This window comes from Oryctolagus cuniculus, chromosome 3 (assembly GCF_051225735.1).
Source record: "Oryctolagus cuniculus isolate XC-2025 breed Fujian yellow rabbit chromosome 3, ASM5122573v1, whole genome shotgun sequence".
Lineage (NCBI taxonomy): Eukaryota > Metazoa > Chordata > Mammalia > Lagomorpha > Leporidae > Oryctolagus > Oryctolagus cuniculus.
This window is the reverse complement of record NC_142869.1, coordinates 36894415-36915154: the sequence shown is the minus strand read 5'-3', so window position 1 is coordinate 36915154 and position 20740 is coordinate 36894415. Positions and strand designations below refer to the sequence as shown.

General features: G+C 40.4%; 1 protein-coding gene across 19 annotated transcripts in view; it reads left to right on the top strand.

The window, feature by feature from the left end:
* Nucleotides 1-20740, top strand: part of NBEAL1 (neurobeachin like 1) — a 197675-nt gene that overhangs the window by 149270 nt on the left and 27665 nt on the right. For all 19 annotated transcript variants that reach the window (XR_016231935.1, XR_016231936.1, XR_016231937.1 and 16 more), the window contains 7 exons: nucleotides 906-1001; nucleotides 1322-1446; nucleotides 4804-4944; nucleotides 8344-8474; nucleotides 11434-11543; nucleotides 17587-17704; nucleotides 20046-20143. Coding sequence is in view for 16 of the 19 variants with exons in the window: in XM_089330021.1 (XP_089186147.1) it covers nucleotides 906-1001; nucleotides 1322-1446; nucleotides 4804-4944; nucleotides 8344-8474; nucleotides 11434-11543; nucleotides 17587-17704; nucleotides 20046-20143 (819 nt within the window). In the remaining 3 variants the exon portion in view is untranslated. The remainder of the gene's footprint in view (nucleotides 1-905; nucleotides 1002-1321; nucleotides 1447-4803; nucleotides 4945-8343; nucleotides 8475-11433; nucleotides 11544-17586; nucleotides 17705-20045; nucleotides 20144-20740) is intronic.

Below are 20740 nucleotides of genomic sequence, written 5' to 3'. Positions count from 1 at the left end.
GAGACCAGGAAGCTCCTGGCTCCTGGCTTCGGATCGGCCGTAGCAGCCATTTGGGGGGTGAACCAATGGAAGGAAGACCGTTTTCTCTGTCTCTCTTTCTCTCACTGTCTAACTCTATCTGTCAAATAGATAAATAAAAAAAAATTCCATGTACCATTGCTCTATATTAAGGTAGTTCTCTAAGGATAATTAATGCATCATTAGAATTTTGAAGTTTTTGTATACTGAGATATTTTAAAATATATATGCTTCTGAATATTTCCATTTATAAAATTTTCACAGTAGGACAGTCATAGAATTAAGAATTTTTAAATACTCCATTTATATTTAATTGACAAATAGACTTAATGTAAGATTTACGTTGGTACTGGCATTGTGGCATAGCAGGTAAAGCTGATGCCTGCCATGCCGCCATCCCATATGGGCTCCAGTTCAAGTCCTGGCTGCTCTATTTCTGATCCAGCTTTCTGCTAATGGCCTGGGAAAAGCAATGAAAGATGGCCCAAGCACTTTGGCCCCTGCACCCACGTGGGAGACTCAGATGAAGCTCCTGGCTCCCTACTTCTGCCTAGTGCAGCCCTAGCTGTTGCAGTCACTTGAGGACTGAAGTGGCAGATGGATCATTCTCCCTCTCTAACTCTTTGAAGTAGTGTCTTAAAAAAAAGAAAGATTTATGTTCAGTCTTTTATTCCTTTTCTAAATTTTAAAAGAAAGGAATTTAGGAAATATATGGGGATATAGCTCTATGTTAATCAACTTGTTTTTTGATGGGCTCCATTCTTTTTATTATGCATATGGTAGTCAGTGTTTACAAAAAGATAGCATGAGTCCTGTCAGTGATAGTTGCTGATTTCTGAAAGACAAAAATTAGCTGATTTTGATTTTGCTCTTTTTGTGCCCTCTAGAAATGGGTGAACAGAGAGATATCAAATTTTGACTACCTCATTCAAATAAATACAATGGCAGGCCGAACCTATAATGACCTTGCTCAGTATCCTGTGGTAAGTCTTATGTAAATCTAATGAAGGTGAAGTTGCCTTCCTGTATGTGTTATACCCTGTTATTTTTAAGAAGTCTGTAAATGTAAAGAGTGATTTAAAAATGAAATCTTTTTTCTTTCACTCCATTGCATATATTCCAATGGATTTATAGGAACTACGGTTTTTGGGCCTTAGTTATTGAACTAAAGATTAATAAGTGCTTGTAACAGAGAAAAATATTTCTAAAGACTGTTTGTGTTTAGATAAGCATTGATACTAGATATGGGAACATTAGCTACCCCAGGAATAAATGTCTGTATTGTAAATTGTTGCTCTTTTAGTTTCCCTGGATTTTACAAGATTATACTTCAGAAGAATTGGACCTAAATAACCCTGCTGTATTTCGAGATCTTTCCAAACCAATTGGAGTAGTTAATGATAAAAATGCCAAAACTATGAGAGAAAAGTAAGTGCTTTTTGTGTCTTTTGAAAGCTATCATTGCTTGTTTGAATTTGTATTGATTTCTATGAGGGCCAACCTAATATTTTTTTTCTTTTAATGAACAACTATTTTTGATCATCTAAGTCTGATCATTACTTCACTAAGTTTTCTTGAAAATATCTATGTTGCCATCAACCCTATTTGTGGTTCTGTTGATTTCCCTTCTTTGTGAAATTTAAATCTACAGTGTTTTGAGTTTCTTTCTGGCTTATAATCAGTATGTGCTAAACAGAAATAGGTCCCTAAATTTTTTTCCCCTATGTATTTTAGACCTTATCATCCACTAATCTAACATTAAAATGTGGCAATATTTTGAAAAATAAAAATTAATATTTAATATTATACAATAATATGATAAAGAACAGTGAAGTTGTAAAAATTTGGAAAGTGTCATTAAATAACAAAAGGAAATTTCTATAATTCTGATATATTATTTATGATCTACTCTATAAACTTCTGTTTTCTTTTTTCCAAATCAAACTGCTTTCAGGCAAAAGAATAGTCTGATTTTAATTTCCTTTTGTCTCCCTGTAAACTTGTAGGTGACTTTTCAGTTAATGACTTCTGATGATAGTAATCTATTTTACAAACTAACTTACAGTTTTATTTGAAAGTGGATGGTTCTAGCTGGCGCCGCGGCTCACTTGGCTAATCCTCCGCCTTGCAGCGCCGGCACACCGGGTTCTAGTCCCGGTCGGGGCTCCGGATTCTGTCCCGGTTGCCCCTCTTCCAGGCCAGCTCTCTGCTGTGGCCAGGGAGTGCAGTGGAGGATGGCCCAAGTCATTGGGCCCTGCACCCCATAGGAGACCAGGAGAAGTACCTGGCTCCTGCCATCGGATCAGCGCGGTGTGCCGGCCGCGGCGGCCATTGAAGGGTGAACCAACGGCAAAGGAAGACCTTTCTCTCTGTCTCTCTCTCTCACTGTCCACTCTGCCTGTCAAAAAAATAAATAAAAAATAAAAAAAAAAGAATTAAAAAAAAAAGTGGATGGTTCTTTGTGGCATATTTTTAAAACTCTTCATTTCTAATATTCCTCAGTGCTTTTGGTTATATTTAATGTTTTATGTAATTTACCACTGGAACTTTGCTGTTCCATCACCACTATAAGTCAACATTTTTTCCTAGCAGTAACCTGAAAAAGCTTTTTAAAAAAATAACATTGTCAGGGCCAGCACTGGTTCAAGTCCCGGCTGCTCCATTTGCGATCCAGCTCTCTGCTGTGGCCTGGGAAAGCAGTGGAGGATAGCCCAAGTCCTTGGGCCCCTGCACCCACGTAGGACACCTGGAAGAAGCTCCTGGCTCCTGGCTTCAGACTGGCGCAGCTCTGGCTGTTGCAGCCATCTGTCTCTCTGCCTCTGTCTCTAACTCTGCCTTTCAAATAAATAAGTAAATCTTTTAAAAAAAAAATACCATTGTTGTAGGAGTGGGTGTTTAGTCTGGTGTTTAAGATCCATGTGTCCCACATCAGAGTGCCAGAGTTCAGTTTCTAGCATCCTGCTCATGCAGACTACGGGAGGCAGTAGTGATAGCTCAAGTAGCTGGGTTCCTGCAACCCACCAGAGAGACTTGGATTGAGTTTCCACCTCCAGGCACAGCCTGGTTGTGGCCATTGCAGGGATTTAGGGAGTGAACCAGTAGATGTGAGCGAACCTGTGCGTGGGTACTCTATTTCTCTTCCTCTCCCCCCCTGCCTCCCCTTCCCTTCATTCCTCCCTCCCTCTGCTTTTCAAATTAAAAAGAAAAAGACGGGAGGAAAAGCTGCAATAGGAAATACTCATATAAATTATTTTTTAAAAGATTTATTAATTTATTTGAAAGGTATAGTTACACAGAGTAAGAAGAGAGAGAGACAGGAGAAAAAGAGACCTTCTGTCTGTTGCTTCACTCCTCAAATGGCCGTGATGATCATGGTTGGGCCAGAATGAAACCAGGAACCAGGAACTCCAGATGAGTTTCCAACATGGGTGGCAGAGAGGCCTAAGCACTTGGATCACCTGCTGCTTTCCCAGGTGCATTAACAAGGAGCTGGATTAGAAGTGGAAGTAGCCTGGAATTGAACTGGTTCCAATTTGGGATGCCATGCCAGCCTTCCTGGTGGCAGCTTAACCACTGCACTGCAGTGCTGGCCCCAGTATAGATAACTTTTTTTTTTTTTTTTAAGACAGAGCTACGGAGAGAGGTAAAGACAGAGAAAGAGAAAGGTCTTCTATCTGCTGGTTTACTCCCCAAATGACCACAACTGCTGGAGCTGAGCAGATGTGAAGCCAGAATCCAGGAGCTTCTTCTGGGTCTCCCACGTGGGTGCAGGGCCCAAGGACTTGAGCCATCCCCTGCTGCTTTCTCAGGCCCATTAACAGGGAACTGGATTGGGTGTGGAGCAACCAGAGCTCAAATTGGTACCCATATGGGATGCTGGAGCTAGACTGGGGCTTTAACCCACTGCACCACAGCACTGGGCTCCCTAGACAACTTATTTTATCGGCAATCAAAGATATAAGTTGTTTTAAATTTTAGTGGTACATGTTAGCATAGATATAAGCAACTTTGACCTGAAAGTATCGTTAAATCAAAAAATAATTAGTAAACAATACATTATGTATAGTACTTTTTTTTTAGATTTATTTTATTTATTTGAAAGACAGAATTACAGAGAAAGGTAGAGACAGAGAAGTCTTCCATCCTCTGGTTCACTCCCCAATTGGCCGCAATGGCCAGAGCTGCGCCGCTCTGAAGCCAGGAGTCAGGAGCTTCTTCCAGGTCTCCCATGCAGATGCAGGGCCCAAGGACTTGGGCCATCCTCCACTGTCTTCCCAGGCCACAGCAGAGAGCTGGACCAGAAGAGGAGCAGCTGGAACTAGAACCAGCGCCCATATGGTATGCCGGCACCTCAGGCCAGGGCTTTAACGCGCTGCGCCACAGCGCCGGCCCCTGTATAGTGCTTTTACATCAGAAATATTTGAATATTAACTCGTACATTAGGATGGACAAATATTAACCAAAAAGTTGATCCTAATCAACTCTGGGAAGTAGAATTACAGTTGATTTCAAATTTCTTCTGTTTTAATTATCTCTTTTTTTTTTAATTTTTTGATAGTGAACATGTTATTGCATAGTAATAAATTTTTCTAGAATCCAGTATTATTGATATTTCTTTGTTCAGGAAAAAGTATTAAGGAATAAAACTTTCTTTATTCATTATGATATGATGATGATGATGCAAATACACTGACTCAAAAAGCTACATTTTTAGCAATATGTTACAAACTGGCTCACTTATGTAATTTTACTATTTTGTTATAAAGCTTTAATTTCTCTTTTTAGATATGAAAATTTTGAGGATCCTATGGGAACTATTGATAAGTTTCATTATGGCACTCACTATTCAAATTCTGCGGGGGTCATGCACTATCTGATTCGTGTAGAACCATTCACCACCCTCCATATCCAGCTCCAGAGTGGAAGGTATGTTTTGGGTAAATATGCCGTTTCCTATTATAGGTTAGTGTTGCAAACCATGTGACTTTATGTCTTATATTATGTTTCAGGGATGTGTCTTTTATGTCCTCTCTTAGTTTTTTTTTTTTTTTTAAGATTTATTTATTTGAAAGTCAGAGTTTCACAGAGAGAGAAGGACAGGCAGAGAGAGAAAGAGAGAGAGGTCTTATTTCCACTGGTTCACTCCCCAGTTGGCCACAGCAGCTTGGAGCTGAGCCAATATGAAGCCAGGAGCCAGGAACTTCTTCTGGGTCTCCCACATGGGTTCAGGGGCCCAGGGACTTGGGCCATCTTCTACTGCTTTCCCAGGCCAAAGCAGAGAGTTGGATTGGAAATGGAGCAGCTGAGACTCAAACCGGTGCCCATACGGGATGCCGTTACTGCAGGCAGCAGCTTTACCCACTAAGCCACAACGCCAGCCCCCTCTATTAGGTTTTGACTTAGATAATAAGTAGCCAAGCTAATTTGAGAATGAATCACTCAAACTGACTTACACAGATAACTTTTAAGGAAAATGGCTTATTCACGGTTATCTCAGTACCATTGTGATTCATACTGTTTTGAGGAATCTACCAGAGACATAGAGTTAGATTTGATCTACCTGAGAGTCAAACCTAACCAATGCCTATGTAGTTCTCTCAAGAATATTTATCAGGACAAGCAGAAAAAGAGAGAGACCCTTGCATTATAGAGTAGCTCAAACAGATCTGTGATACCACTGTATTAACATACTACCTGTGGATATTATTACTTGCTATGGTTCCAGTTTTCCTAATAATCCTCAGGAGACTTAACTTCTCCATGAATCCCCTTCCTGCTGGTGTCCTATAGGTATCCCTATTCATATACCTCATGTTTCTGTGTTGCCTTACTCTTTAACATTACCATTTTGCCTTTGCCACCTAATAAAGAGCTATTTAAACATTGATTATTCTATTTTGTTTCATTGTAGCTTCTATGTCTCACAGTTATTCCTGTCTGAAATACAAAAAGACTTTTAAGAAGAGTTTCTGGGGGGCTAGCACTGTGGCTGGGGTGTAGTGGGCTAAAGCATCCGCCTGCTGTGCTGGCATCTCAAATGGGTGTCGGTTTGTATCCTGGCTGCTCCTCTTCCAATCCAGCTCTCTGCTATGACCTGGGAAAGCAGTAGAGGATGGCCCAAGTGCTGGGGCCTATGCACCCACATGGGAGACCTGGAAGAAACTCCTGGCTCCTGGATTCAGATCAGATCAGCTCTGGCCATTGTGGCCATTTGGGGAGTGAACCAGCAGATGGAAGACCTCTCTGTATTTCTCTCTGTGTGTCTATAACTCTACCTCTCAAATAAATAAATTAATTAATTAGAGAGGGAGAGACTCTGGACTGGTGCTGTGATGTAGTGGGCTAAGCCTCTGTCTGTGGCACTGGCATCCCATATGGACGCTGGTTCATGTCCTGGCTACTTCTCTTCAGATCCAGCTCTCTGCTATGGGCCAGGAAAAAGCAGAAGATGGCTCAAGTGCTTGGGCCCCTGCGCATGGGTGGGAAACCCCAAGGAAGTTCCTGGCTTTGGATTGGCTGAGCTCCAACCATTGCAGCTATTTGGGGAATGAGCCAGCGTATAGAATACCTTTCTCTCTGTCTCTCCCTTTTTCTGTCTGTAACTTTACCTCTCGAATAAACACACAATGTATTTAAAAAGAGAGAGAGAGATCAGTAACCATCCCCAGATGTTTCATTTAGATAGGAAAATAACAGGTCATCTTCCCTCCGATAAGATACAAGAAAGTGTAACTGAGTCCTCTCAGCTTTTAATGATTTTATGATTAAGGTTTTTTAAAGCTTCTAAAATAGATTCTGTTTTGATGTCAAAAGACACCAACAAGAAATCGAAAACTGTAGATAGATCAAAGGACTTGATTCTAGAACATATAAAGACAACTAAATAATGAAAAGACAGCTGAATTTAAAAATGAGCAAAGATGGGGAGGTAGCTGTTGAAGCACAGCTGGTTAAGCTGCCACTTGGGATATCAGCATCCCACTTTGGAGTGCCTGCGATCCAGTCCTGTTTCTACATTCAATTCGACTTTCTGCTGCCATGCACCCTGGGAGGCAGCAGATGAGGGCTCAAGTATTTGGCAGACCTAGATGGAGTTCTTGGCTCCTGGCTTTGGCCTGGCCCAGCCATTAGTGTTGTGTGCACCTGAAGAGTGAACTAGGATGCTATCTCTCTTTCTCTCTCTCTCTCTCTCTCTCTCACACACACACACACACACACACTTTCTCTCTCTCTGTCTCTTCCTCTGCCTTTCAAATACATAAAGACAAATGAATTTTCAAAAAATAAAATAGCAATGAACAAAGGATCTGACCACACTTCTCCAAAGAAGATGTACGAATGTCCAGTAAACATATACCGAGTCTTTTTTTTTTTTTTTTGAAGATTTATTTATTTATTTGAAAGTCAGAGTTACACAGAGAGAGGAGATGCAGAGAGAGAGAGGTCTTCCATCCGATGGTTCACTCCCCAAATGTGTGCATCGGCCTGAGCTGTGCCAATCCGAAACCAGGAGACAGGAGCATCTTCCGGATCTCCCACGTGGTTGCAGGGGCCCAAGGACTTGAGCCATCGTCTACTGCTTTCCCGGGCCATAGCAGAGAGCTAGACAGGAAGTGGAGCAGCCGGGTCTCGAACTGGCGCCCATATAGGATGCCGGCGCTTCTGGCCAGGGCGTTAACCCACTGCACCACAGCGCCAGCCCCCAAATAGAGTCTTAGTATTGGGACAGTGGGTTGAGCTGCCACTGCCTGCAGTGCCGGCATCTCATATGAGCTCCAGTTCCTGGTTCAAGTCCCAGCTGCTCCACTTCTGATTCTGCTCCCTGCTAGTGCAGCTGGAAAAGCAATGGAAGGTGGCCCAAGTGCTTAGGCTCTTGCTACCCTCATGGGGACCCAGATGCAGTTCTAGGCTCCTGGCTTTGGCCCTGGCCCAGCTCCCATTTGGGGAGTGAACTGTCAGATAGAGAATCTCTTTCTCTCTCCCCTCCTCCACCTCCATGTCTCTGTCTCTCACTCTCTGACTGCCAAATAAATACAGTTTTGTTTTTTTTTTTAAAACTTTCAAAAATTTACCTGAAACTTTTCTCAGGGGTGATTTTGCTTTCAACTATTTTTACCAAGATGGCACTAGTGGTTAAAATTATAGTATACATTTCATGACAATAGAATTTGAAAGATAGATTATCATAATAAGGGGAACAAATGGTATGTTAGACTTTAAAGTTTCGGAAAGCTTAAGAAAAGAGTTATTGTTAGAAAACCTCAGGAGAGTTTAAAGATTTTGCTTCACGCCTTGTTGTTGCTCTCATTCATTTTCCCCTTGCAGGTTTGACTGCGCAGATCGACAGTTCCATTCTCTCCCTGCTACCTGGCAAGCTCTCATGGATAATCCAAATGATGTGAAAGAACTGATTCCTGAATTCTTCTACTTCCCAGAGTTCTTGGAAAATCAAAATCGTAAGAAATAGGGATTAAAAATTTGAGCCTGTCCTAATGGAGAACCCTGAAAAGTATCTTTCAAGACATTTTTATAGTGTTCTATGGGTTATTTAAGGTTCATTCTGTTTATAGATTACTCTGTAACAGGGTACCAGGTACCAGTCTCACCTGCCAGGGAAGCGCTGTAAGGAACTAAGCTAAATGAGTCAAACTTAATTGGGTAAGATAATCTATCAGAGTACAGTGTTTTTTAGAAGAACACAAATGGCCATATACTATTTCAGCTATGTATCCCACTTGTGTTAAAAGTCTTTTGAGTTGAAAAGGTGAGGATTTAGGCCAGGGATCAGCAAGTTACAGGTGCATGGGCCAAATCCATGGGCAAACAAATGTTTTTATTAAATTTTCATTAGACCACAGCCAGCCAGTTCATTTATGTATCATGTATATAGGGCTACTTTCAAATGATGGCATATTTGAATAGTTACAATAGAGACTACATCATTCACAAAGCCAAAAGTATTTCTATTTTGGCCCTTAGTAGTAAATGTTTGTTGACGCCTGACTTAAGTATATAAGAGAAGGCAACCTGGGGCCAGAGTTGTGGCATATAGGCTCCCTGTGGTGCTGGCATCCCATACAGGTGCCGATTCGGGTCCTGGCTGCTCCTCTTCTGATCTAGCTCTCTACTATTGCCTGGGAAAAGTAGTGGAAGATGGCCCAAGTTCTTGGGCTCCTGCACCTACCTGGGAGACCTGTAAGAAGCTATGGCTTCGTATTGGTCTAGCTCCAGCTGTTATGGCCATTTGGGGAGTGAACCAGTGGATGGAAGACCTCTCTCTGTGTCTCCCTTTCTCTGTAACTCTGCCACTCAGATAAATAAATAAATCGTTTTTAAAAAAATTACAACGAAGCAAACTGAAAATAACAACAGAGTATAAGTTATTACACTATTTGAAAATTCATACTATATTTTTGAAGTCAAGAAGCTTGGAGCTAAATACAGTATTCAAAAATTGTTCATTTTTTTTTTTAAGATTTATTTTATTTATCTGGAAGAGTAGAGTTACAGAGAGAGAGGTCTTCCATCTGCTGGTTCACTACCAAAATGGCTGCACCTGCCAGGGCCGGGCCAAGATAAAGCCAGGAGCCAGGAGCTTCTTCTGGATCTCCCACATGGGCTAAGGGGCCCAAGCATTTGGGCCATCCTCTGCTGCTTTCCCAGGTGCATTAGCTGGGAGCTGAATGGGAAGTAGAGCAGCTGAGACTCAAACTTGCACCCATATGGGATGTTGGCACTGCAGGTGGAGGCTTAACCTGCTTCACCACAATGCTGGCCCCCTTACATTCATTTTTAAGCGTAAAAAATTGGTAAGATTTTTATGACTGATGTTCTACAGGGTAATTCAGCAGTGTTAGGAGGTCATAACTGACTTCTTTCTTCTGTTATGTGTGATGTTAATGTCCCACCCTTTTCTTGTTCAGTATAATTACTTGTCATGCTGGGAAGAGCATATCTAGGGCTTGGTCTCGCTTCCATAATGCACTGTGGAACAGGGTATGGGAGACAGGGCATTGGATTCTCAGAGCAAGGTGGTCAGGATTGGTGACTTCAAGAAAAAAATAAATAAGGAAAATCTATTGACTTGAGTCTTATTCTAGATTCTTATTTCAGAAGCACAGACTAAATTTGGATATAGAATTGAAAGTACTCTTTGCTTCACAATTTGTGATACTCATCAGAGCCAGTTGCTGTCCTTAGCACTTTGCCCTGATCGTTCCCATTTCTAACTATATATTGCCTTTTTGTCAGAAATGAGGTGATGAGAGAAAGCAAATAAATAAGTTAGTATACCTTCAGGAATAGATATTAATAAAATCAACTCAAACTGTAAAAACCAAGAAATTGTAGTGTTTTCCGTAATAAAAACCTTGAGGTGTGGTGGTTTTATAAAGGTCAATTTCTTTCTGTGTTTTCACTCTGCCATTATTTGTCTTTGGCTGGTTCTTCTCATGGTTACAGATGACTGAAGAAATTTAAGGCATCATAGATAGATACACTGGCATCTGAGAAAGAACAGGTAGTGTTGATCCATTGTGTCCTTAAGAGCGAGAAACCCCTTGTCATAACTTATTCTCCAGAGTGGAGTCATATACTGAACCCCTAAACCAGTCACCTGGAATGGACACTCTGGGATTCATGCCAAAGCTGTAAATGCAAATGAAATAAAGGTTCGAATAGCAAATAAAAAGGGGCAGTGGCCACCAGTGGAGAGCAAGCAATATCTGCTTCACATCGATTGGGGTTAATATTGCCCAAAACTCTTTGCATGCTGTCATCCCATGGCATTAAACCCTCTCCAGCTTGAGACATTGGTATTTCAAGACAGCTCACTGCTATTCTAAGACTGGAATTTTAGGACTCTTATTTGAAGCTCTTTCATGTTAACACTTTTCCTCCCACATTGTATGAACAAGAAAATTTTATACTTGGGAAAATTTTGTCAAAATGTTGTGTTCTAACTATAGGTGCAAAACTTTGTTATGCAAGAATCTGCTTAAAATAGTGATATATAAGTTTATTATTATTATTCCATAAGACAAATACAAGTCTACCAGTAAGTTTAATTTATAAGTTTTAACAAAAAGCTCTAAGGAGCTGTATTTTATAAATTAGCCATTAGAAGGACTATGTTATTTGTTGTTAGTATTAGAGGAATACTTGGTATTACATTGTTGATAATTTAGAGTGAGAGTTACATAGTTTTCCCATGCTTTTCTCAACAACAAAAATTCTTGTTTTGATTTACATTATATCTACTATTTTATTTTTATTTATTAATTAACTGATAGACTACACATTAATAGATAAGAAAAAAGCCATCCTTTTGCTTAGTAATGTGCCTTCATTTGTGTTTGTTTTACTTCAATAATTGAAGCAAAATTATTTGATCCATTTATCTTTTACATGTCTTAGACTTTAACTTGGGTCGCCTACAAGTTTCCAAAGAACTAGTAAATGATGTCATTCTCCCCAAATGGGCTAAGTCAGCTGAAGATTTCATCTATAAACATAGGAAAGCTCTGGTAAGACTTTTTTTTTAGTGTCAGATTAATAAGATAAACATGTGTTTTCCAGAGGATGAAATAAAATATGCCCATTTATTATTTCCTTTATTAATTTGTTTTTTTTTCTTTTTTTATTTAGTAATATAAATATGCAAAGTACAGTTAATGGATTACAATGGCTTCCCCCCCCCCATAATTTCCCTCCCACTCACACCCCTCCCATCTCCCGCTCCCTCTCCCATTCCATTCACATCAAGATTCATTTTCAATTATCTTTATATACAGAAGATCGATTTAGTATATATTAAGTAAAGATTTCATCAGTTTGCACCCACACAGAAACACAAAGTGTAAAATACTGTTTCAGTACTAGTTATAGCATTACTTCACATTGGACAACACACTAAGGACAGATCCCACAAGAGAAGTAAGTACACAGTGACTCCTGTTGTTGACTTAACAATTTGACACTCCTGTTTATGGCGTCAGTAATCTCCCTAGGCTCTAGTCATGAGTTGCCAAGGCTATGGAAGCCTTTTGAGTTCGCCGACTTCGATCTTATTCTGACAGGGTCATAGCCAAAGTGGAAGTTCTCTCCTCCCTTCAGAGAAAGGTACCTCCTTCTTTGATGGCCCCATTCTTTCCATTGGGATTTCACTCACAGAGATCTTTCATTTAGGTCTTTTTTTTTTTTTTTCCCCAGGATGTCTTGGCTTTCCATGCCTAAAATACTCTCATGGGCTCTTCAGCCAGATCCGCATGCCTTAAGGGCTGATTCTGAGGCCAGAGTGCTATTTAGGACATCTGCCATTCTATGGGTCTGCTGTGTATCCCACTTCCCATGATGGATCGTTCTCTCCCTTTTTGATTCTATCAGTTAGTATTAGCAGACACTAGTCTTGTTTGTGTGATCCCTTTAACTCTTAGTCCTATCATTATGATCAATTGTGAACTGAAATTGATCACTGGGACTAGTGAGATGGCATTGGTACATGCCATCTTGATGGGATTGTATTGGGATCCCCTGACATGATTTTAACTCCACCATTTGGGGCAAGTCCGATTGAGCATGTCCCATAGATGTGTCTTTTAGAAAGTATAATATAATACTTTATTTGGAGGAAATGAATCTTCTGATATAGTGAGAATATAGCACAGTCCCGTGAATATATAACTGGCATATGGGTTGAGCATCGCTAATCCAAAATGACCCCAGATCTGAAACTTTTTGAGTACCATCATGTTGCTCAAAGTTTTGGACATAAGAGGACAGTGTTGGGGCTCAGTGAGTTAAGCAATTGCTTGTGATGGTGGTAGCCCATATCAGAGTACTGGTTCAAGTTCTGGTTCTTCCACTTAATATGCCTGGTAAGGCATAAGACCTTGCCAGCAACATGGGAGAACAGGATGGGGTTCCTGGCTTCTGGCTTCAGCCTGGCCCAAACCTGGCTATTGTGGCTTTTTGGAGGGCAAACCAGTAGATGAAAGATTCTCTTTCACTCTCTGTCTCTTTCTCACTCTCTGTCTCTTTCCTCCCTAGTTCCCTCACTCTGCCTCTCTTTGTGTGGCTCTTTCAAGTAAATAACAAAAGATAAATATTTTAAAAGTTTTTGGATTTTGTATATTCAGTTGGATAAAGTCTGTGCAAATATCCCAAAACTAAAAATATCTGAAAATGGACACTCCTCTGGTCCCAAGCCATTTTGATAAGGGGCACTCAACCTGTATTAAATGTTGCAGTTCTATAAGCTGTTCACTCCTGTATGAGTAACTATGCTCATTACTAAGCTGGTGTAGTTTGGGGTTTTGAAGTTTCCATGTTTATTTCAAATCTAACAAGGGTGAGTATATTTTTTATTTTTCTGGAGGATCTCACTAATTTTCTAAAAAGAAAGGCAGGTAAATCCCAAAAACCACTTTTAAAAACTTACAGGTTTTTAGCTAAATTTTCAATTACAACTGAAGAAGTAGGGAGGGTTAATTTAACATTGATAGTATGTTACTGTGTTGGAGATGCTCCATTTTTTCCACCCAGTAGCCCAGTTAGCTTTATGTTTAAACTGAAATGTTACAGATTCTGGAACTAATTAAGCCAGTACTTGGAAACATTCCTTGTCATTAGTACATAGTTGTCAAACTTACAAAATTTAACATTAGATTATTATATTTGTAAACAATAAGCTTATGTGTGAGTAAGGGATTAGAAAATAATAAGCTAACTTTGAAAAATAACCTGCTGCTTAATGGCCAGAAACTTCTCAGGTCCTTTACTACTGTACTACTAAAGACCTGAAGTAGAAATCCAGGATTTTAGAAGCATGTGCTCCCTGTTAATAAGATGTTAGAAATATATGTTTCAGTTTTGTATGGCTATGAATCAAATTACCCCAAAATTCAGTGGCTTAAAAGTATAGCCATGTTTCCCTCTCTGAGTTCTGAGTTGACTGGTCTCCACTGGGCAATTCTGTGGCTCTTGCTTGAGGACCTCCTGCAGTTGCGGTCGTATGGCAGCTGTGGCTGGAATACTCAGGAGGCTGCATCAAGACACTGGGATGCTAGACTGTTCTCTCTCTCCTGTAGTCTCAGGTTATCTCCTCTTTGTGGAGACATCCCAGACCTTTCACATGTCAACTTAGGGTTCCCCAGAGTCCAAAAGCAGAAGCTTCCTTGCTTTCTTAACAGTTCAAGTTCTGAATTGGTATAGTATCACTTCTCTCTTAAAAGGTTAAACAGTAACAAGATCAGTATAGGTTCAAATGAGGAGGGGGAAAAACCCTCTACCCTCTTAATGGTGAGACTAAAAAGGACTTTGCTTCTGTCTTTATTTCCTCCAAAGAGTCTGCTTTCTGGGCCACAGATTATGTATGGTCCTCCTGTAGGCAAATATACTTTCTGCCTCTCAAGCCTCCTCTCTCCCTCACCCTCTCCCATCTCATTAAGGCAAGGATTGGCAAACTGTAAGAGGCTCAGAGAATGAATGTTTTTTGGTCTATGTCACAGCTACTCAATTCTGCCATTATAGTGCAAAACTAGATGGGCATGTGTTCTGCTGCTAACCCATCAATCTGGCAGCAATTCAGGTTGGACCACAGAGAGTAGTAGTTTGCTTATTGCTGCTTTAAGGCTTCAGGCCCAGAGGCCAGGATCTTGTATAAACTGAGTCCATTTGTGAGTGACATTACTCAGATGTGACTCCTTGGATTTGCAGACTGAAGTAAAGAGACAAGTAATCTGCCGCCATGTACCACAAAACAGATGAGACAGAATAGGAGAACCGTGGTAGTCACTCCTTCATTCAAAACAGGAGGCTCCGGCCGGCGCCGCGGCTCACTAGGCTAATCCTCCGCCTAGTGGCGCCGGCACACCGGGTTCTAGTCCCGGTCGGGGCGCCGGATTCTGTCCCGGTTGCCCCTCTTCCAGGCCAGCTCTCTGCTGTGGCCAGGGAGTGCAGTGGAGGATGGCCCAGGTGCTTGGGCCCTGCACCCCATGGGAGACCAGGAAAAGCACCTGGCTCCTGGCTCCTGCCATCGGATCTGCGCGGTGCGCCGGCCACAGCGCGCCGGCCGCGGCGGCCATTGGAGGGTGAACCAACAGCAAAGGAAGACCTTTCTCTCTGTCTCTCTCTCTCACTGTCCACTCTGCCTGTCAAAAAAAAAAAAAAAAAAAAAAAAAAAAAAAAAAAAACAGGAGGCTCCTAGTAGTCACTGGTTTCTATCAGTTTAGAATGGCTGTACAGCCGTGTTGTCACATATTTTGTTAGGGTTCTGACCTATTCCCTGAGAGTGTTTTTTTTTTTTTTAACAATTTATGTATTGTTTGCAAGGCAGTGTTATAAAGAAAGAAGGAGGGACAGTGATCTTCCATCTACTGGGTTCACTCCCCAAATGAACTCCCCAAATGAGTACAACAGCCCAAGAGCTTTACCTGGGTCTCCCACATGGGTGGCAGGAGCTCAAGGACTTGGACTATCTTTTGCCGTTTTCCCAGGTGCATTAGCAGGAAGCTGAATCACAAGTGGAGCAGCCAAGACTCTCAAATTGGCGCCCACCTGTGATGCCGGCGTTGCAGACAGTAGCTTAACCCACCATGCCACAATGCCTGCCCCAGAAGTGGTTCTTAATGACTTTTGGTTCTACCTTTGAGTTTTGGACTTCCTCTCTAATTCTTTATTTTGAAGGAAAAGACCTTTGTTTGCATCAGTTTCTTTTGTCAACTTCTTTCCTAACCCTAGTAAGTTGGAAGCCAAAGGTTTCTCTTCTTTTTGTGAACAGTTTCTTTCTTTCTTTCTTTTTTTTTTTTTTTTTTTTTTAACAGGCAGAGTGGACCGTGAGAGAGACAGAGAGAAAGGTCTTCCTTTTTGCCGTTGGTTCACCCTCCAATGGCCGCCGCTGCCAGTGCGCTGCGGCCTGCGCACCGCGCTGATCCAATGGCAGGAGCCAGGTGCTTCTCCTGGTCTCCCAAGGGGTGCAGAGCCCAAGCATTTGGGCCATCCTCCACTGCACTCCCTGGCCACAGCAGAGAGCTGGCCTGAAAGAGGGGCAACCGGGACAGAATCCGGTGCCCCGACCAGGACTAGAACCCGGTATGCCGGCACTGCAAGGTGGAGGATTAGCCTAGTGAGCCGCGGCGCCGGCACTGAACAGTTTCTTTTAGTCTGAACTAGTATAATTCCTTTTCAGACTTCTCGTTTATCAACTCTACTGGATACTACTTTACAAAACAGTCTCCTCTACTCTGGACTAGATGGGAGGCTACTTTGGAAAAAATGCCCTTAAACCTTTCTGTTTTCTAGTTGAGTGGGCCTGTGAGGCAATTTAATTCTTAGGAGGTTTCAACAAGTCGTTTCATAGCCAACCCTTGAACTAAACTTTCATCTAGGGCCATATTTTAAGGGTGATGTTCTAATTCAGTTATTTTCTTGACTGTTTCTTATTTCAAACATCTTTTCTATGTTCAAAACTAAAAAATAGTTTTCAGTCAACAAGGTCTGGCTCCTTTTTATTTTCTTTTAATTGTGTTTTAAAATCAGGTAGTTCATTTTTTAACCCATCTTATCCTCCTACACTTTATGATAGGTAGCTAAAAGTAGTCAGTTGGCCCTGTCATACTTCTGTTGGTATGTCTCCACACCTAAGTCCATGAGTTCGTTCAGTACCTGTTCTATATTTCACATATCTAAACCATGAGTCCCTTTTCCCCCCATCTCCAATACCAAGTTCCTCACTGTCTTTCAAGCCAACACTAACAGAATGCTCAAGGCTCTGCCTGCCACCTAATCCACCTCTTGAGCCTGTTTTATGAGGGATAGTATTTGAAGCTATTTTTTCTACTCCAATATGGTTTCATAGTTTCCTTGAATTGTTTATTTTCTTTTCCTTTTTAAATTTATTTATTTATATTTACTTAAAAGGCAGAGAGACAGACAGTGAGATATCATCCATCCACTGATTTATTTCCAAAATTTCTGGAACTGTCAAGATTGGGCCAGGTGGAAATCAAAAACCCAGAGTTCAATCCATGTCTTCCATGTGGTGACAGGGACCCAAGTACTTAAGCCATCACTTGCTGCCTCTCAGAGTGCACATTAGTGGGAAGTGGAGCTGGGACTCTAACCCCGACACTCCGATACAGGATACAGGAATCCTGAGCAGCGTCTTAACTGCTGTATCAAATGTATATCCCTTTCTTTTTTCTTAAACTGAAAATTTCTGGACAGCTATCTCAACTGAAATTTACCACAAAGATGCATTTCACAGTTATTAACTCTGTAGTTGTTGATATTCAGCTGTTATTAGATTGTGTTATTTTTTTCACCTATTACTTTAGGAAGTGACTATGTCAATATTAATAAATAAGATACCCATGTCATAGTAGGTATGAATAGTCAATATATGTAGTAGATATTGAATAAATATTTAACATGGTTTTTAAGAATTTATTTATAGCAATATAGATTTGTACATGGAAGTGTTTCTTTTGCTTTTATTTTTTTTTAAGTACCTGAATTTACACTGTAGTTGGAAAGTATCTCTATTGATTCTTAAATGTGTTCTCTTTTTAGGAGTCTGAATATGTTTCTGCTCATCTTCATGAATGGATAGATCTAATTTTTGGCTATAAACAGAGAGGTCCAGCGGCAGTGGAGGCACTCAATGTTTTCTATTACTGTAGTTATGAAGGTATAAACCTATATACTTTTCTTGCACGATTTTTATTTTTAAAATTTATTTGAGGGGAGGGGCAGTACTGCGGTAGTAGGCAAAGCCTTTGCCTGAGGTTCTGGCATCCCATATGGGCACTAGTTTATGTCCCGGCTTCTCCTCTTCCGATCCAGCTCTTTGCCTATGGCCTAGGAAAGCAGTGAAAGATGGCCCAAGTACTTGGGCCCCTGTACGCGCATGGGAGACCCAGAAGATGCTCCTGGCTCCTGATCAGCTCAGCTCTGGCTATTGTGGCCATTTGGGGAGTGAACCAGCAGATGGAAGACCTTTCTCTCTGTCTCTAGCTCTACCTCTCAAATATATAAATAAAAGTATTTATAAGAAAAAATTTACTTGGGAGGCAGGGAGATACAAAAAATGAAGGAAACCGAGAGAGGGGAAGACAGACAGCTATCATCTGCTGGTGTATCCCCAGATGTCCACAGTGCCCTGGGTTGTGCCCGGTAGAAGCCAGGAGCCAGGAACTTAGTAAACTTCCATGTGGATAGCAAGGACCAAACTATTCTTATCACGACCTGTTCCATCACAGGATGCCCGTTAGCAGGAAGCTGGAATCAGAGCCAAAGTTTGAACTCCGGCATCACAATCACTGGGCCAGACACCCACCCCTCTTGCATTACTTTGACAGAAACTGTTTAATATGTGTTTATATATAGTGTTTTGAACTATTCAAAATGAGAAAGACTATCTTAAGAAACAGCATTCTGTTTGAGAGATTAAGAATCTGCTACTTTTTTGGATTAGTAGCAAATAAATATATGCAAACTAATTATAAATGTCAATTATTAGTGTCATAGGAGTTTCTGATTTCTGATCTCTGGAATAGGTTTCCATTCAGTTGGGTCCTATAATGAATATTCAAGATTAAATTTTCAGTGAAGGGGCACTATCTATTTTATTGCAAACTTTTAGCAGATTTTGAAAGAAAGCCTTCAGGATTACAGATAAATTCTTCAAATGATAAATAAAGTGACATTTAGCTCAGTATCAAGAACTTTTTGTGGTGGTTTTTAAAAGTAGCTCTCTTTTTTCCACTTCTAAGGTTATGACTAGTGTGAAGTTATATGAATTTAAGCAGAGCTAATGTGATTTTTGATAAATAAACAAGCATATATTTACCATGCCATGTCCATTCAGGAAATCAGTTTGTAGGGAGGTACTATTGCTTGGGTGTTAAGAGCATGGACCTAACTACTGTGGCTAATTACTAACTGTGCAACCATCATTAGATATGGCTGAAGTATGATCAGTTAGGGAGCTGGCATTGTGGCATAGTGGGTTAAGCTGCTTTCTGGGACGCCAGCATCCCATATGGGCACCAATTTGAGTCCCAGCTGTTCCACTTCAGATCCAGCTCCCTGCTAATGCACCTGGGAAAGCATTGGAGGAATGGCCCAAGTCCTTAGGCTGCTGCACCTATGTAGGAGACCTGCAAGAAGCTTCTGGCTCCTGGCTTTATATCAGCTCAACTGTGGCCATATGGGGCATGAACCAGCAGATGGAAGACCTCTCTCTCTCTCTGTCTCTGTCTCTGTCTCTGTCTCTGTCTCTGTCTCTGTCTACCTCTCTCTGTGGCTCTTTCAAATAAATAAAATAAATCTTTAAAAAGAATGTAAAACCTGTTTCAAAAAAATTTTTTGTATCTTTGAGAGGTTAGTTACTACTATAATTTGAGGCTTGCCTGTCATGAAGAAGACAATTAATTGTATTTTAAGTATAACTTTTATTTTTGTATTTTCCCAAATGAAACTTTAAGGAGTACCAGTTAGCATTTAATTGTTTAAAATATTTTAGAGGCGGGCATTTGGCCTAGTGGTAAAGATACTGGTCAGTACACCTGCATACCATATCAGAGTACCAGGAATCCACAGAGGTAGCAGTGATGGCTACAGTAGCTGGGCTCCTGCCACTCATGTGGGAGAGTGGGATTGAGTTTCCAGCTCTCTTGGCCACTGTGTGTGTTTAAGAGAGTGAACCACTGGATGAGATCTTGTGTTTCTCTCTCTCTCTCTCTCTCTCTCTCTGTCTTTTTCTCGCTCTATATCAAATAAATATATACATTAAAATTTTTTAATATAAAAACATTTTAGCTCTAAGGAATGGATGAAATTTATATATATTTGATGTTTGGAGATTTGCTATTTTAAAAAGAATTACCTCTTCATAGTGTTTTTACAGGTTGGAGAAGAGAATAATTTTATTGAAAATATAGTAACTAGTGTCTCATGTATTAATGAATGATATGGTTTGCTGATTTGTTTTCACTCTAGACTGAGTTGATTGTTTCTTCTGGTTTTAGGAGCTGTAGATCTGGATGCCTTGACAGATGAGAAGGAAAGAAAAGCCTTAGAAGGAATGATTAATAATTTTGGGCAAACTCCTTGTCAGCTGTTAAAGGTAAATCATATAAGTTATGGACAACTCAGTTTAGAATTGAATAACTAAGGAATAGGACTAACAGTATTTTTAAGGATTTTAACTGTTTAAAAATCTTATTTCAGAATTATAATGTAGAATTTAGAAAAAATATTATGACTTAAAACTAAATACATTTAAATGATTGTTCATATTGGGAAAAAAAGGCATTCTGTTAAACTAGATGTCTTTTCTTTGTTCTTGTAGGCCTTTATATTGTCACTTTCTGCCATAATTCTCTATATTTATCAGTTTGCCTCAGTTAATTATAAATATATTAAAGGCAGCAGCCTTCTCTTAATCATCTTTGTATATTTCTTGCACATAGCATGTATACAATAAAAATACTTCTTGAATTGAAATCTCCACAACTATTACAGCAGTAGTATGTCTAAGCCCTAGCTTGTGATGTAACTTCTGGTACAGTCAGAAGGCAAAAGTAAAAGAATAAAGTAGAACATGTAATACAGCTCTGTTTTGCAAGAGTATGCTAATTAGTTTTTTTAATTTTTTAATTTTTTTTTATTTTTTATTTTTTGACAGGCAGAGTGGACAGTGAGAGAGAGAGACAGAGAGAAA